We start from the raw sequence: 17,447 nt of genomic DNA, 5'->3' as shown, positions 1-17,447 counted from the left end.
GTTAGGTGTTCTCCACAGCCTCGTCCTGCATTCAATCCTATCATAATTGCTGAAAACTCCAGCATGGGCCAATTACTAGTGTGACACACATGAGAGAAATGGTGGGATGTGTATTTAAAGAAGACTATCTAATGACTCACCCATGAGTAAAAAGTAATTTACCTCCATTTTAAAATCCATATTAATTGGCATGACATTAGCAGAGAGAGTACCTAACTCTGACAGCTATTCTGAAGAGGATATAAATAGGGGGTTTTTGAAATTAGTCAGCCATGTGCTATGGTCCACCAAGAAGCACATGCAGGCAACATGCTCCAGGCTGTGCGTGCAAGCTGTTCTGTTTCCAGCACAAATGGAGAAAAGGGGAAAAAAGCAGTCCTGGTAGATTCAGTCATCACATATTTCAGCTGTAAGTATGAAACAGGAAGCTCACAAAGAATTGTAACTTAGAAGCATTTAAAACAAAACAAACAAACCTACTCCAGGCACAAATACCAGATAGCTGCAAAGCCAACTGTGGTATTTTATGACAAATTGTTTAAAGTCACCAGTGGGTCAGAGTACAAACCACGCCCACATGAAAGTCTCCCTGGACGTTCCCAGGATCAACCCATTATCCCTCCCTGTGGGCCGGCTTCACACAGGTAAGTGGGTCCCATAAGCTCCCGGAGGCATCCACATCCAGCTCTTTGTAGGCAGTGCAAATAGAGAAAAAGACCGTTGACCAAGCATCCCGAGAAACAAGAGGCTGACACTCAGAAAATCAACACCAAACACCCTCTCCCATGCCACAGGCTGACTTCTCACCTCCACTCCTCCCCGCCCATCACCCCACACACGCTATCTCCCAAAAACACATCTGATCTTTATGAAATCTCAGCTTCAGGGCTGCCCAGGATATGACTGAAGGGGAGTGAAAGGAGGAAGAAGAGAATGAGGGCTCCAAACCCATCCCAAGTCGATTCCTCCATGAAGTTTCCAAGAATTTAAAGAATAAGTGGTGAGACCGTGTGCAGTGACTCACACCTGTAATCCCAGCACTTTGGGATGCCAAGGCAGGCAGATCACTTGAGGTCAGGAGTTCGAGACCAGCCTGGTCAACATGGTGAAACCCCATTCCTACTAAAAATACAAAAATTAGCCGGGCGTGGTGGTGCATGCCTGTGGTCCCAGCTACCTGGGAGGCTGAGACAGGAGAATCACTTGAGCCCGGGAGGCAGAGGTTGCAGTGAGCCGAGATAACACCACTGCACTCCAGCCTGAGTGACACACCAAGACTGTCTCAAAAAAAAGAAAAAAAAGAAAAAAGAGTAAGTGGTGACTTTTTAAAAAGAATTGTCAAGGGAAGTATTTTTAAAGCTGTGGGCTGGCACAGGACATTTATCAAAAGAAAGAAACTATCAGTTCAAACTTACTTATACATCTTTTAAGAGTCCTGAACCATCCATAATCTGAAAGCTTTTTCAAATACCAATAAGCCAGGCACAATTACCAATTATTAAATTAACAGTTATTATAGCCAGTGATTTCCATTGACCATATCTGCAATAATTAGGGCTGGTAGGTTTTCAAAAACATCGATTTTAAGAGTATATGGGAAGTCCGCGAAAGGCAATGTTTATAGGCTGTTAGGAATAAGGCGTTCCTTTAACACGAAACAATGAATTTTAAACAGTAATAATAATAAAAAGGAAGAAATGAATGAATGAACGAATGAATCAGAAGCCAGTACCACAGAGTGAGTAAGAGCACATTCTCGGGGGATGAGGGGCAAGGGAAGGGAAAGCATTAGGACAAATACCAAATGTACGTGGGACTTAAAACCTAGATGACAGGTTGATGGGTGCAGCAAACCACCGTGGCACATGTATACTTATGTAACAATCCTGCACGTTCTGCACATGTAGCCCAGAACATAAAGTAAAATTTAAAAATTTTTAACAATTTTAAAAAAAGAGTGCATTCTCTGTAGTGAATATGTCTCAGTTCTGGGTGATCTGGGGCAAGATACTCAATGTCTCTATGTCTCAACATCCTCCTGAGAAAATGAAGCCAATTACAGTCCTAAATCACAGGGTTGTCATGAGGATCCAAAAATGACGCATGTAAAAAGCATTTAACATGTTCACAAGAAACACTTACGTACTAATGGTCCTTATTCCAGGATGAGTTTTGGTTCCAACTCTGCAAATCATTAGCTGTGTGGTCTTGGGCAAGCGATTTTAACACATCTAAGTGTTGGTTTATTCACCAAAAATGAAGAGTCTTGATTAGATGACTTCTTAATTTCTATGGCTTCTCCAAGCTCAAGACCTCCCTGACAACAGAAGCATCATTTATGATTTCAAATTCTTTCAGGTTTCTAGTTTTCACAACTTTCTTTTACAACTTATTGGTCACAGCCATGATTTATATGAAACCAAGTGTTTGGTCAACAGCACAATTCCTTAAATGAGACTGTGACTGTGCAAATCCTAGAACCTACTTTATAATGATCCTTTTAACAATCTGGTTTCAAACAACACATTGCAGCAAAAGACAGGCTTGCCCATGATAGTTAGAATCAATCTATTTCCATTCTGGTGGCCTTCCAATATGGAAGTTGTCCCAAAATCAAACTGCAGGTGTAGTATGTCACCATGCAGCCTGGTGCTGATGGACCATACATAAATTAAATTCATTCGCTATGATCATGCTCCTTTCAAAGGAACTCTCAATTTCTTCCTAACAGAAACAATGCAAGCATCTACCCTCTCCAAACACTCTTAACAATGAAGTTGAGCGTTGCCATTCAAAGATCCATTTCTCAGCCGGGCACAGTGGTTCATGCCTGTAATCCCAGCACTTTGGGAGGCTGAGGTGGGCAGATCACCCAAGGTCAGAAGTTCGAGACCAGCCTGACCAACATGAAGAAACCCTATCTCTACTAAAAAAATACAAAATTAGCCAGGTGTGGTAGCATGCGCCTGTAGTCCCAGTTACTCGAGAGGCTGAGGCAGGAGAATCACTTGAACCCGGGAGGCAGAGGTTGCAGTGAGCCGAGATCGTTCCATTGCATTCCAGCCTGGGCAACAAGAGCAAAACTCCATCTCAAAAAAAAAAAAAAAAAAAAAAAAAAAAAACACTCCATTTCTTCTGTATGTTTGCAGAAGAAAACACAAAACTATTTCAGGTGTATCATTCTTTTCTAGTTATTTTAAACTCATCAATGACTGATCTTTTATAAGAAAAGACTAAGCATGAATGTCTCCTTACAAGTCAGAAAATTTTAAATGACAATTGAGAAAGATACTTTCAATCATGGTCTGCACCATCACAGGGAATTCTATCTCCTAAACCTAGGTCATTCTCTCCTAACTTAGGTGAACAGGCACCCAAGTTATGTGAACAAGAGAGTTAGCACATATGCACAGAATTTAATATTGCTGCCACTTAAGACTTAAATAACAAAATTAACCTGACACGGTAACATCCATAGAAGACCGTGCAAACGGTAATTAGCTTTAATAACAGGAGGCTCTCACAGTGACTGCAAGAACCAAGCCAATCTTTGCTTTTTTCTGTTAATTCTTTAGATGCCCCTAAGCTGTATCAATGTTGTCAGTTTTCCCTGACACCCTGGGTCAGTTTAAATCTCATCTCACGCTCACTGCCATCTCATTAAGAGAGAAGAATCAACAATCTCTAATGAAATAATTAATTCAAACAACAGTCATCGATGAATGCCAACGGCATTGGGAGAAAGATCGATGAGGAAATGAAAGGGTCAAGCTGCCACCCACCACAGGACCCCAACACTCAGTTTTAGAATCACTACACATGAGACAGACCTTTTCCCAAGCTGATGCAGCGTTAAGCCAGATGATACCACCAACAGATTAATCCTGCCAAAAACCCTGCATATGAATCTGATCAAGCTTTCATGGTAACTTCCAGTTTATAGAAATACAGGGACTAGCGGGATGAGTTTAAAAGAAAACCAGCACCCAAATCCAGAATGTGGAACATTCTACTGAACAAGTGACCTGATTCCTTCAACAAGTCAATAGCATCGGGGGAAGGGGTGGGGGCAGAAGAACTGTTCTACATGTATAGAGCTTTAAAAGGCATAACCATCAAATGCACTGGACAGACTTCGTTCAAATCCTGGTTCTAAAGAAAAGTCATTTTTAAGTGAATAAAGGATGAAATCAATGCTGGGGAGGTGGGAAGTTCAACAGATCCCTGGGCTTCCCCCATCTCTCGCCATCTGATTTCCCAAACTGCATGTCCAGCCACCCCTGAGTTGAAAGGCCAGGGCCCAGCACAGAAACTAGGCTACAAATAGCTGGGCCACACCCAGCTCAGGACCAGGAAACCCCCATGTAAGATGATTCAGGTTTAGCAAAGGAAGAGGCAGTTCCTGGGGCTATTAGAGAGGAAATGTACAGGTTCCTTTGCTGGAAATTTTTGCCAGCAGGTTCATAGCAACCCTGAGGCTTCATGTGAAAGCCATTCACATAAAAAGCATAAAATCACAGGTCTGCCCAGAGTCATTTTATCACGTGAATCAAAACAAGGCACCTCTGAAGTGAAAGAGGAGAAAAAGAGACAACACCCAAGGGGTGGCTTAGATTTTGCATCCTTAACAGTGTCTACTCCAGCATTTCTACCCGGGGTTTTGTGGTTTGGCTTTGCTTTTCATGTATCTTTTTAAAAATACATAATTGAGGCATAACTTGCATACAGTGCATGCGTTACATGTACAGCCCCATTTTTACTTTCTGCAAATTCAATTTTACTTGGATCGGTTTTGCAAGATAGTATCTCCTCTCCTCAAGGCATGTGCCAGTCAGAGCGATTCTGGAATGGAAAAAGAAACAGGTTAGGGGCCTGCTTCCAACTCTTGCGCCCTGCACACTGGTAGCCTGGGCAGCTGACATGCACCGTCCAGCCAGGACACAGATTAAAGCTGAACAGAGTCCCTTGGCAATGGAAGATAACAGCTTCTTCACTGCACCATTCCAGTACCTACCTCTGCCCACAAATGTTACTTTCCCCAAGGCTTCTAGCTCAAGTTGTAAGGATTTCTAACTGGCCACTGCACTGCCTGGAATTGCCCAACAAATATGGAACAATGGTTGACCTCTTTCACTCATTTCAAAGGCCTACCATTGTACGGGTTAACCTTCTTCTAAAAAATGGCAGACTTCCCCGGGGTCCTAACCATATAAAGCGATTAACAAAGATTTGAACGAAGTCTTTTTAAATTAAAATGTAATATTATTAATTCTTAATTTTTATTCTTAAAACTAGGTAGTCTAACATAAAAAGCTTCTTTGCTACTTGGAACTAGTAAAATTATAATTACAAATCCTTAAAAGTGAAAAACGTACTAAATGTGAAAAATTAGTTTAACGACACCATAATTCCATTTGAGGAAGTTTAGGAAGATGTGACACCAGTAAAAACTGTTCTACCAGAAACCAGAGGTAGAACCCAGTGTAACATTAATTCTTATTCCAAAAAGTGTACTGCTGGCCGGGCGCAGTGGCACTTTGGGAGGCCGAGGTGGGTGGATCACTTGAGGCCAAGAGTTTGAGACCAGCCTGGCCAACATGGTGAAATCCCAAGCCTACTAAAAATAAAAATTATCAAACAAAAAAAATTAGTCAGGTACAATGGTAGGCACCTGTAATCTCAGCTACTCAGGAGGCTGAGGCAGGCGAATTGCTTGAACCGGGAAAGTGGGGATTGCACTGAACTGAGATCACACCACTGCACTCCAGCACCGGCGACAAGAGTGAGAACCTGTCTCAAAAAAAAAAAAAAAAAAAAATTACGGCTTATCGTGGCTAAAATTATGTAACCAGCTCTTACCAAGCTACTGCGTATGTAAAGTATTTAAAATCTTTTCCAAAATTTCAGAATTATTGGTATATACAAAGAACTCTGCAAAACAAAACTAAGAAATCTTCTAATATAGACTAAATGTGGCAGGAAAAAATACCGTTTAAATATAGAATTGTTTGAGAATAAAATGTACTAATATATAATACAATTAGATAAACATCTTGAAAAATGCATGATGCCTAATTAAATTCCATCCATTAATAGGGTAACAGCCTTGGGGCACTTTGTACAAAAATGGCATTTCTGGTAAACACAACATTTAAAACAACTCAAACACACAGGCTCTGCCTGATGACATAATTATGTGTTTTTAATTTGGTGCCATCCTGACACTGTGCCTAAGAAAACTACTTCACAAATGGATCACTTTAGGACACTATCATCTCCATATGGTAATGCCAAAATAAAAACTCAGTACAAATATTCTCCTTAAAACCACAATTTTCAGCCAGGCACGGTGGCTCACACCCGTACTTGGGGAGGCCAATGCAAGAGGAATGCTTGAGGCCAGGAGTTCAAGACCAACCGGGCAACAGAGCAAGACTTCATCTCTACAAAAAATAAAATTTAAAAATTAGAGTGGTGAAGCACTCTGTAGTCCCAGCTACTCAGGAGGCCGAGGTGGGAAGATTCCTTGAGCCCAGGAGTTCAACGCTGCAGTGAGCTATGGTGGTGCCGCTGCACTCCAGCCTGCACGACAGAGCAAGACCCTGCCAAAAAAAAAAAACTGGCAAATGTGGCAAACGCATTCTCCAAATGGAATCCCAATCTCTTTGTGAGGCTACAAAGACACAAGCCTGAAACACATGGTGAAGGGAGTGTGAAGGAGCAGTAAAGACGCAGCTCCATGAGGAGAAGGCCCAGGTCTGATCCCAGTTCTTAAAACCCTGAGCAAGTTTTTAACTTCCCTATGCTTCGGCTTCCTCACTTGTAAATCACTGATCCCGGCACCTGTCATGGAACTTCATTGGTTGGTGCCTCTAAAACTGATTTCTAGAAATCAGAGAAAATAATGGTCATAACGGTGCCTGGCATATAACAAATGCTCAGGAAATGCCAGCCCCTGTTATTTTTATTCTCATCTTAAGGCACATCTCAGCGGACGTTTTTCTCATCAGCACAGAGTACCTCTTAGGACAGATGACAAATACCAAGAAGTTTCCTTAAAAGCAGATGTCTTAGGCAACAATGGATGGACCCCAGAAACACTATGCTACATGAACAAAACCAGACACAAGAGGCCACCCTGTGATTCTACCTGTGCAAAGGCAAAACGCTAGAGACAGAGAAAAGATCACTGATTAACTAAGGCTGGGGGCGGGAGGGGGAACTGACTGCAAAGTCTAAAATTGGGCTAGGGGGAGGCTGCCCACCCTTACAAATTTACTAAACACTACAGAGCTGTGCACGTATAATGGGTGAATTGTACGGAATATAAATTATACTGCAATAAAGCCATACTAAAAACAAAACAGATGCATCTCCCAAGCGTTTCTGCAGGTACTTTCGTATCAATCTGGCAAGGAGAGTAAATGAAGGTATTTACAGAGTACAGTAAAAATGATTGAAAACGCAAGGGCTTGGGCATAGTTCAGACTTGGATCCTAATCCTGGCTCAGCTTCTTCCTAGGGCAAACTTTTTTTTTTTTTTTTTTTTTTTTTTTTTTTTTTTTTTTTTGAGAGGGAGTCTTGCTCTGTCACCCAAACTGGAGTGCAGTGGTTCAAGCTCAGCTCACTGCAACCTCTGACTCCTGAGTTAGAGCAATTTTCCTGCGTCAGCCTCCCAAGTAGCTGGGACCACAGGCAGGCGCCACCACGCCCGGCTAATTTTTGTAATTTTAGGAGAGACTTGTTGGCCAGGTCCTAGGGCAAATTTTTTACTTCTCTCGCCCTTGGTTTCCACATCTGTAAAATGGGAATAAAACAACACTAAGTCCAGAGGCTGATGTCAACATCATAAAGCTCATCCTCCACAGTCTCCCCATATCAATCAATGGCACCACCTTTCACCCAAAGGCTGAGGCCAAAAGAGCAGGTGTCACTCGCAATGCCTTTCTCTCTTGTATCAACTCCAATCCATCTCACCAGCAGCACCCCGGGTCTCCCTGCTCCCATTCCTGGCCCTCTGCAGTCCCCGTGGCCCTCCACAGCCACAGGGACACACTTACAAAATACAAGGTCCATCTCCTGTACGCTCTGCTCAGAACTCTCCTGTGGCTTCCTCATCAGCCACATCCTCACCGTGGCCTGCCAGGCCTCCTCGCACCCCACCGCACAGCTCTCTTCCTGCCCTGCTCGCTGGCTCCTCCCACACGGGCCCTCTTGCCGTTCCTTCCACAGCAAGTTCCTGCCAGCCACTGAGCTGATATTTGCACTTGTTTCTGCGAGGCTCATCCCCTTGCCTCACTCAGATCTCAAATTCTCCTCCTCGGAGGGGCCTTATCCTAATAAAAACACGACCTGCTCTCCCACCAGACTCCAGCCCCCTGGCCTGACTTAGTTTTCTTTACAGCACTGACCACGGGAATCACCTCATCCACGTATCTATTTATCTTCTGTCATGCACTAGCATATAAACTCCATGCAGGCAGGGAGTCAGTCTGTCCCCCCCACCATCCTAGCCAGTGATCCCACCGATCCCCAGAGCATGGAATGGTGCCTGGCATACGGCAGCATTCATTAAATAGTTGCTGAATGAATGAAGAAATGTCATAAAGCACTTGACACCATGCCTGGCCACATATGAGGTGATCAAGAACTGTTCATTGATAATAATAACATTACCAGTATTATTACTGCATTTCACAGGTAAGAATATGGGAGCCCTAAGAGGGCAACTGACTCACTCAGGTCAAACTCTACGTCTGATGTCTATGACTTCTATGACGCCTCCCATTTCACGGGCACAGAGTAACAGAATTCACCCACCGCGGCAGGAACCTGAAACATGATGTAGCTGATTCTCTCGCACACCCTGGGCCCTGCCTCCTCTCAGCTTCTAAGAGTCACCTATCCTCGGGGGTGGCCCACGGGCTGTTCCAATTCCAGAGCATTCCCTGGAAGGACAAGCAGGCATAAAGAATGCAGGCTTCTGTCTCACCCTAAGACAACTCTGAAAGGTAAGCGAGTGTGACTATTTCTGTTTTACAGAAGACGACACTGGGAAACAGAAAAAATGACATGCTCAAAAGTCATACACTCATTCACGGCAAGCTCAGGCTTCAGATTCTGAAAATGTTTAAAGTCTAGGCCTCTCTCTTTCCAAAATACTACATTGCCCTGCACATCCACTAAAAAAAGAAAAAATGAGAAAGAACTCTGACCAGTTTTACGTGTTTCAAATAGCATCAAGTTACAAGGGAAAGAATATCATAAAGCCCCCTCTACATGCGCATATGCACAAATGGCATTCTCAACTTCCTCCAGGACACGGGAATTTTAATACATCTACATTAAACACTCACAAACCACGTGTGATTATTTATACTGCAGGATTTCATAATGAGACTGTGCAATTTTTTGTAAACTCATTAGCTCTCACCAGGCCCAGATACCTTAAAACTTGGAAAAAGCGTGAGTTTTTACTTTGACGAAGTATGCTCTGTCTCATATATTAATAAGGGCACAGAAAAGCTTATACCACAGTATGACAGCCCTCTTTCCTATACACTTTATTATGACACTTTAGGAACAATGCCAAAACTCATGTCCAAGAATAGAATAAAACAGGCTATTTCTAATATGAAAACCCTTTAAAACTTTAAAACTCTCCTGAAGGCATGAAGAGATACTGAGGAGCAGGTGGGGACAAGGGACAAAGCTCCCATCCTCCCTCCCAAGTGTCCCTGTGTCCGCATCTGGACATCACTGCCGGCTACGTTACTAACACTCTGAGTTGAGGCCAGGCACGGTGGCTCACACCTGTAATCCCAGCACTTTGGGAGACTGAGGCAGGTGGATTATTTGAGGTCAGAAGTTCAAGACCAGCCTGGCCAACATGGTGAAGCCCCATCTCTACTAAAAATACAAAAATTAGCTGGGCATGTTGGTGCATGCCTGTAGTCCCAGCTACCTGGGAGGCTGAGGCAGGAGAATCGCTTGAACCCAGGAGGCAGAGTTTGCAGTGAGCCGAGATGGTGCCATTGCACTCCAGCCTGGGCAACAGAGTGAGACTCCATCTCAAAAAAATAAAAAATAAAAAATAAAAATAAAAAACTCTGAGTTGAAATGTCTGTTTAAGTCCTTAGCCCATTTTTGAGTTGGGTTCTTTGTTTTTTTACTGCTGATTTGTGGGAATCCCTTATACTTTCTAGTTATTAACTCCTTATCGGATATGCAGTTTGCCAACATTTTTCCCCATTCCACAGGTTGCCTTTTTACTCCATTGACTGTTTCCTTTGCTGTGTAGAAGCTTTTTAGTTCGATGCAGTCTCGTTTAGTTTTGGTTTTGTTGCCTGTGCTTCTAGTGTCGCACTCATGTAACTACCGCTAAGACCAGTGTTCTGAACGTCTTCACCTATGTTTTCTTCCAGGAGTTTCGTGGAACCAACTTAACCATCAAGGACAGATGAATGGGTTAAGACACATGGTAATGCACCACAATGGAATACCGGGCAGCCTTAGAAAAGCAGTAGTTCCGCCACAAGCGCCAGCATGCAGGCACCTGGAGGGCTAATTGAAAGAGGCCAGGCACAGAAGGACAAATACCATGTGACTCCTCTCAGATGAGGCATCTAAGTAGCTAAATTTATAGACTTGAAGAGTGGAATGGTGGTTGTCAGGGACCGCAGTGGGGGAAAATGGGGAGTTACCAATCAATGAGCACAAGGTTTCAGTTCAGCAAGAGGAATAAGCTCTAGAGAGCTCCCCCACAACACTGCACCTGCAGTCAGCAATAAAACATCGCACGCTGAAAAATCTCTTAAGAGGGTAGATCTTGGCCGGGCGCGGTGGCTCACGCCTATAATCCCAGCACTCTGGGATGCCGAGGCAGGCGGATCACAAGGTCAGGAGATTGAGACCATCCTGGCTAACACGGTGAAACTCCGTCTCTACTAAAAATACAAAAAATTAGCCAGGCGAGGTGGCGGATGCCTGTGGTCCCAGCTACTCGGGAGGCTGAGGCAGGAGAATGGCGCGAACCCAGGAGGCGGAGCTTGCAGTGAGCCAAGATTGAGCCACTACACTCCAGCCTGGGCGACAGAGCGAGATTCCATCTCAAAAGAATAAATAAATAAGAGGGTAGATCTCATGTTAAGTGCTCTTATCACAGTAACATTTTGCAAAGAACATTTTTTTAAAGACCGTGGGCACTGGCATAACAGCATAAACACCCCTCATTTGCCAAATCTCAGGGACCACATGTCCACACGATGCATGGGAGGTGCATATAACCCAGGGATGAAAACACTAGATGAGAACACTAGAGCTCAAAGGGGTTACGGGACTTGCTGGAGGTCACAGAGCTGGGGCCTGGATCCTCACCCTGGCAGGCCGGGCTCACAGCTCCAAACCTTTCCCCCACACCACATTCAGCACCTTGCTCCGTTCAGCAACTTCACTCCTCTGGCTCAGGGCTGTGGCCAGACAGGGCTGTCACCTGGAGATGTTCCAGCATAATTCAAGTGAGCAATGACAACAGAAAGGAGAGCAGAGAATGTGGAAGGCAAACCCTCTAATTGAATGCACCGAAACCTGCCATGGCGGGAAGAAGCCGTCGGCAAGCTGCATTTTTTCTATCTTGTTTCTGCGGGAGACTTGACAGCACATACATAACCTGAGGGGTGCCGGGGCTCAGCGTCCCCCCACTTCAAGACTTCTAAGTCTCCTGACTGCTAAGGACTTCAGCAGCCCCACCAGGAAGAGCCCTGCTGAACAGCCCAGAGGGCCCCTGCCCTCTCACAGCCTCTAAGGGGGTGCTCTTCCTACACCCCAGTCTCTGCCACAGCAGGAACCCCAAGACTTTGCTGTGTGGAGGAAACATTACTGTCACCAAACCATGTGACTTACACATACCCCCAATACCACTACAGACCACGGGGCCTGTTTTAGGACTACTAACATGTGCTTAACTCACATCTTTGGTAGGCTAGGCCTGGGGGCTCATGCCTATAATCCCAGCACTTCGGGAGACCAAGGCAGGAGGATCACTTGAGTTTGAGATCAACTAGGGCAACATAGTGAGACCCCATCTCTACATTTTTTTTAAAAAAGATATGCTTAACTCACATCTTTGGTAAAACATCTTTGATCAGGGAACATAAAAGAATATAGAATCTGCAGCTGAATAATGATTCTTATTTCCACAGAACATACAAACTCAACACAACTCACTCCTCACAGGGAAGCCCTTCTTCTTTAACTTTCTCAGTGCCGGCATGTACCCTGCTGTGGGATCACTGCTATTCCTTGTTCTACAAAAAAAAAGAGCTCTTTTCATCACATACATCTCGTGAATCTCAGAACTCAATTTTACTCTTTAAATATTTTTAAAGCTGAAAGATTTATTTTCACTAAAAAAAAAAGTCAGTCCCTAAGTCAAGAGTTCACCTGGTGTCAAAGCAAGATTCCCTCCTTTTTCTGCATCTCTCTCCCCATTTTCCTTCCTACAGCTCATCTGAGTCCGAATAATGTTCTTAAATAAGTCTTCTCGCTCGTTCCCCACAAATCCCTCTTATCTTTTCATTTGCAACAAAACCTTTGGTGGGCACAGCTGTAGTCGGGTGAGCCTTGCGTGACACAAGTCCTCACTCCTGGAATCCAGGCCAGCTCAGGACACCACATCCCACCACAACTGGCTTCCCGGGGCTACTGGCCATAAAGTTTACCTTCAGCAAGGACACTGGGACAACCATATGTTTTCCAGATCCACCTCAATTCCAAGACAAAGCGTCTGAACCCCTCAGCCAAATTCCAGACAGAAGTGAACAGTCCACCTCATCTGTTCAGCTACGGCCCTACCCCTGTTCAGCCTAGGTGAACAGTCCACCCCCTGTTCAGCTAGGCTCTGAACTGATGGGCACTGGGCAAATCCCCATGTAGCTCCATGGCCCGCCGTACCCACCCACCCTGACATTTCCACTGTCAGATACCCAACCCCCACCTTCACTGGCAATGACATCATTCTTTCTGAGCTACCTTAATTCACCACGCACTGCTTTCCTTTCCCAGCTCTTAACTGTAATTAAACAATTTTTGTGTAATTTTGTGTAATTCTTGTTTATGTATATGTGTTTTTTAGCGACAGGCTCTCACTCTGTCGCCCAGGCTGGAGTGTACTGGCATGATCACAGCTCACTGCAGCCTCGAACTCCTGGGCTCAAGTGATCTTCCTGCCTCAGCCACCAGAATAGTGGGTCTACAGGCATGCACCACCACTCCCAGCTAATTTTTAAAAATTTGTTGTAGAGATGGGGGTCACTATGTTGCCCAGCCTGGTCTCAAACTCCTGGTCACAAGCAATCCGCCTGCCTCAGTCTCCCGAGTAGCTTCCACCACAGGAGCGCGCTGCTACACCCAGCTTTTTTTTTTGAGACAGAGTCTCTGTCGCTCAAGCTAGAGTGCAGTGGCGCAATCTCGGCTCACTGCAAGCTCCGCCTCCCAGATTCACGCCATTCTCCTGCCTCAGCCTCCCGAGTAGCTGGGACTACAGACACCCGCCACCACGCCCGGCTAATTTTTTTGTATTTTTAGTAGAGACAGGGTTTCACCATGTTAGCCAGGATGGTCTCGATCTCCAGACCTCGTGATCCGCACGCCTCGGATTACAGGTGTGACCAGCTAATTTTCTGTAGAGATGAAGGTCACTATGTTGCCCAGGCTGGTCTCAAACTCCTGGCCTTAAGCAGTCTTCCTGCTTCAGCCTCCCAAAGCACTGGGATTACAGGCACGAGCCACTGTACCCAGCCCAGTCTTTACATATCTTCCTCACCTACCTTGTAGTCTTGTTAACAGTAGTAAACCCAGTGCCTGGCGCATGATGGGCACTAAATGTCTGGTGAATGGAGAGTAAATGACAAGCAAAGCCTCCCCCATCAACCTTAAAATAGCCCCTTGTCCATGAACCATGACTAAATGGCAATCTAAACCAGCTTGCCAAATAATCTTCTTTCTTTCACTGATGGGGTACTGGAATCAGTGATATGAGATGGGTAAGACTGTCCATTCCTCTTCAGCAAGTATCCTAAGTACTTAGGGAGAGGGAAAGTTCAGATGGATCAGGCCCAGCCCTTCTTGAACTAGAAAGGAAAAGGAGAGAAAAATGGTTTGCTTCAAGAAGGAAAAGCAAAAATAGGCCATGATTAGACAAGGGAACTATACAAGGAAATGCAGCAAGGTCTCATGAGGTCATCCCAAAGCCACACTTGACCCCATGATGCACGCAGAGGGCATCCCACTCCACGGCAGCTTTCCCACCCCAGAGTGTGCCCAAAGCACAGTGGCACCCATAGCCACCTTCTCTAGGCTGAAAGAAGAGCAATGACTCCCAGAGATAGCTGGAGACTTCTACAAATGCCCAAAATCTAGATCTCACCCAAACTCCCAACGCATTTCCTCAAAATGCTTGCGCACAGAATTCTGGAGGGAAGGGGCAGAAGGTAAGTTAGGAATAACATTCAACTATATTCCTCATCTACTGTGTTTCCTCTTTCCGTCCGGAGATACGTCTTCTACCCCTCCACCATTCCCAAAGAAAATCAGTAAAACTCTTTTCCACCTTTACTTGTGACATTTTAAACAATTAAGAGTCAAAGGAAAGACTGAATGAATGAATGAATGACGGCATCCATCCTCCCACATCAGGAACAAGATTTCACATGTCAATTTCTCAGACTCGTAAACCAAGTCCATTTTTAACCATCCAAGGAAGGGGATCTCTAGTCCCCTGGGGTAGGGGATTGTGACATTTTCTATTGGAGCTTCGTTTGACTTTTGCAGACAGAAAGGCATCAGGACTCCTGAAGGAATGCCGATCGTTAGAGCAGACTACATGCATGACTCATTGACTCACAGGCCACTACTACACCTCAACGCTCAGCGTGCGTGCAGATTAAAGCGCCCCAAGTGTTAGGAACTGCAACAAAAATGCACCTGAGTGTACACAGCCACGACTTCCTTCTTGTAAATTCTTCTAACTTCAAAATGTATTGCATCATCCTAATGATCAACCTACTTCTAAATGGTTGTCTCAAAGACCTTTTATTTTGCATATTAGAGAATTCAAAAGTCCAAAAATGTTACAAGAGGAAAATAAAAGTACGTAATAACAAAAGCGTCCAGTGGCCAAATTTGTGGCTAAAGAACGATTTTATTTTAAAAGAACATACACACTCAACACAACTCACAACTCTCAGGAAAACTCTTATTTTACTTTCTCAGTGAAAGGTCTTTAAGAAACCAGCATGCACTCAGTTGTACAATCACTGCTATTCCTTGTTCCACAAACAAGAATTCCTTTCCATCACATATTTCTCACGAATCTCAGAACACAATGTAACTTTTTAAATATTTTAAAGCTGAAAGATTTCATTTAAAGACAAAAGTAATCCCAAATGACTCCTGAATTCAAAAATACAGTCCATAAAACTTTGTCAGCCCATTCTTCCAAATAAAGTGGAAATCTACATTGTCTTTCCTGTATCTTTCTTCTCCCTTCTGTACAGGTGGTTATTTGCAAACCTATAAGAAAATATATTTCAAAACAACTTGTCCGTATTAATCTTGGATGTAAGTGGCATACCAATGTTGTAGAATTATCATGATTAAATGTATTTTAGGCTGATGTGGCTGGTCAGTAATGCTCTCATTTACCACCCCACCCTCTGTCCCTCCCTCTCTCTTTCCCTCTCTATCACACTCACACACACACACACACACACACACACACACTCTTTTTGGCTGCCAAGTTATAAATTAAGCAAAGATGCCTTCATCCTTAGGGTGTGTTTGGGTGGTGAGCACGAGTGGTTTTCTTCTGTATTTTTTCAATCAATTTTTTAATTAATATATAAAATTTTCTAATGAAAAGTTTAACCCGGAAACCAGCGGCGCTAAGAAATCTTCTCTGGACAGGTAGCCCAGGCACTATTTCAACTTAAAGCCACTTGAATAGAATTTCCAAAGTGATGTTAGGAAAACGTGGCTGGAGGAGAAAACCGATGTACTTGATAGCAACAAATCTCAAGTTTAAGAATGTGAAGTTGAACAGGCCTCATTCCGTTTTCTTTATGTCCCCTCAAAATCGCTCCCATCCTATCAAGTAACTTTGCTCTGCTGTCATTGCCTGAAATCTTTGGGAGGGAGGAAGGAAGGAGGCTTGGTACCTTGCAGCAGAGAATGAAATCTGCAGTTCACCCTCTCAACCTAATTCCTCTTGCAGACTTCACAAGTGGTGAACACCACCCCCTACACAACACTAACACTTTGCCATACGCATCAGTGCCACCTCCAAGGCACCTAAAGATGCCTGGGGGAAATTATGGAACCCAAATTGTATTAGGACTCCTTGTGTGTGTCACACCACCCCATATGCTGGGTTCACTGGAACAGTGGAGAAAGAGAAGAGGCAAAAGACGAAAAGTTACTTGCAGACTGCAGTCAGTGTCACGGCCACCTTCGGCGCGGGGCGAACCTCCCCGGCTCCGGCTTTGTCTGCGGGGCGGGGGCTGGCGTCGGGGCGCGACCCGGTCCACGCCGGGCGCCGCGGGGCGAGAGGCGCCAAGGGCAGGCACCCCGCGCCGGGTAGGGCTCCCCAGCGGCAACGCCGAGGAGGCAACAATGAGCCGGGAGGCCGCTGGGCCCCTTCCCCGCAGCGGTCCCCGCCTCCGCGGCGCCCCTCGCCCGGCCCCGCCGCGTGCCGTCCCTGAACCTCGGCACCTCCCGGGCGCCGCATGGGGTGACCCGCAGTCCCCGCAAGCCCCCCGCCCCCGGCGCTCGGGGACCCCCCCACCCGCCCGGCCGCCCGCCCGCCGAGAGGGTCCCCGGAGCCGGGGTCGGGCCGGGCCGCCGCCCGCCTCCCCGCGCCCCTCGTCTTTGTGTGCAAAGTAAGTGCGGGAGGCGAACCTACCTCGGCGCGCACAAAGACGCGCGGCTCCCTCCCGGCTCGCTCCGGGCACCCACGGCGGCGCCCAGCGGCCCGACTGCTCCGCGGCGGCCCGAGGCGGCGCGAGGGCGGCTCCGGCGGCAGCGGCCCGACCCGCAAGCCAGTCCGGCTCAGGGCGGCTGTCGCTCTCCGCGGCCCCGCGCGTCCGAATTAAGCGGCGGGGCGGGGCGGGGAGGGGCGGGGCGGGCAAGGCCACACCCCCGACGCGCCCCGCCCCCAGCAGCCCCGCCCCCGCCTTCCTTCCACCGCTCGCGCGCGTCGGGCGGAGATCCAGACAGGCCGGGCATCCGCACCGGGAGGGGCGCCAGCAGGGGCTCCAGCGCTCAGCCTCGGGGACTCGGTGGGAGCGAGGGCTGGAGGGGAAGCGCGGCGGCCCCGGACGACCGGGAAAGTGGGAAGGCGGCCGCGTAGGTCACAGCCACACTCTCCTGTTTTCTCACTCCCTGGTTCCGTC

General features: G+C 46.1%; 1 protein-coding gene across 6 annotated transcripts in view; it reads right to left on the bottom strand.

Moving 5' to 3' along the window:
- The window catches only part of LOC105490638 (family with sequence similarity 107 member B), an 87,034-nt gene extending 69,920 nt beyond the window's left edge, over window positions 1-17,114 (bottom strand). The window contains exon 1 of one of the 6 annotated variants that reach the window (XM_071070470.1): window positions 16,958-17,114. Coding sequence is in view for 2 of the 6 variants with exons in the window: in XM_071070461.1 (XP_070926562.1) it covers window positions 8,061-8,286 (226 nt within the window). In the remaining 4 variants the exon portion in view is untranslated. Of the gene's footprint in view, window positions 1-2,142; window positions 2,430-5,671; window positions 5,758-8,060; window positions 8,509-16,475; window positions 16,495-16,957 lie in introns of those variants that run through there. The other 5 variants (XM_071070469.1, XM_071070461.1, XM_071070463.1 and 2 more) reach the window with 5 other exon arrangements.
- Between the last annotated feature and the right edge of the window lie 333 nt (window positions 17,115-17,447).

The sequence above is a fragment of the Macaca nemestrina genome, chromosome 9 (genome assembly GCF_043159975.1).
Source record: "Macaca nemestrina isolate mMacNem1 chromosome 9, mMacNem.hap1, whole genome shotgun sequence".
Classification (NCBI taxonomy): Eukaryota; Metazoa; Chordata; class Mammalia; order Primates; family Cercopithecidae; genus Macaca; species Macaca nemestrina.
This window is presented reverse-complemented; position numbering and strand designations above follow the sequence as displayed.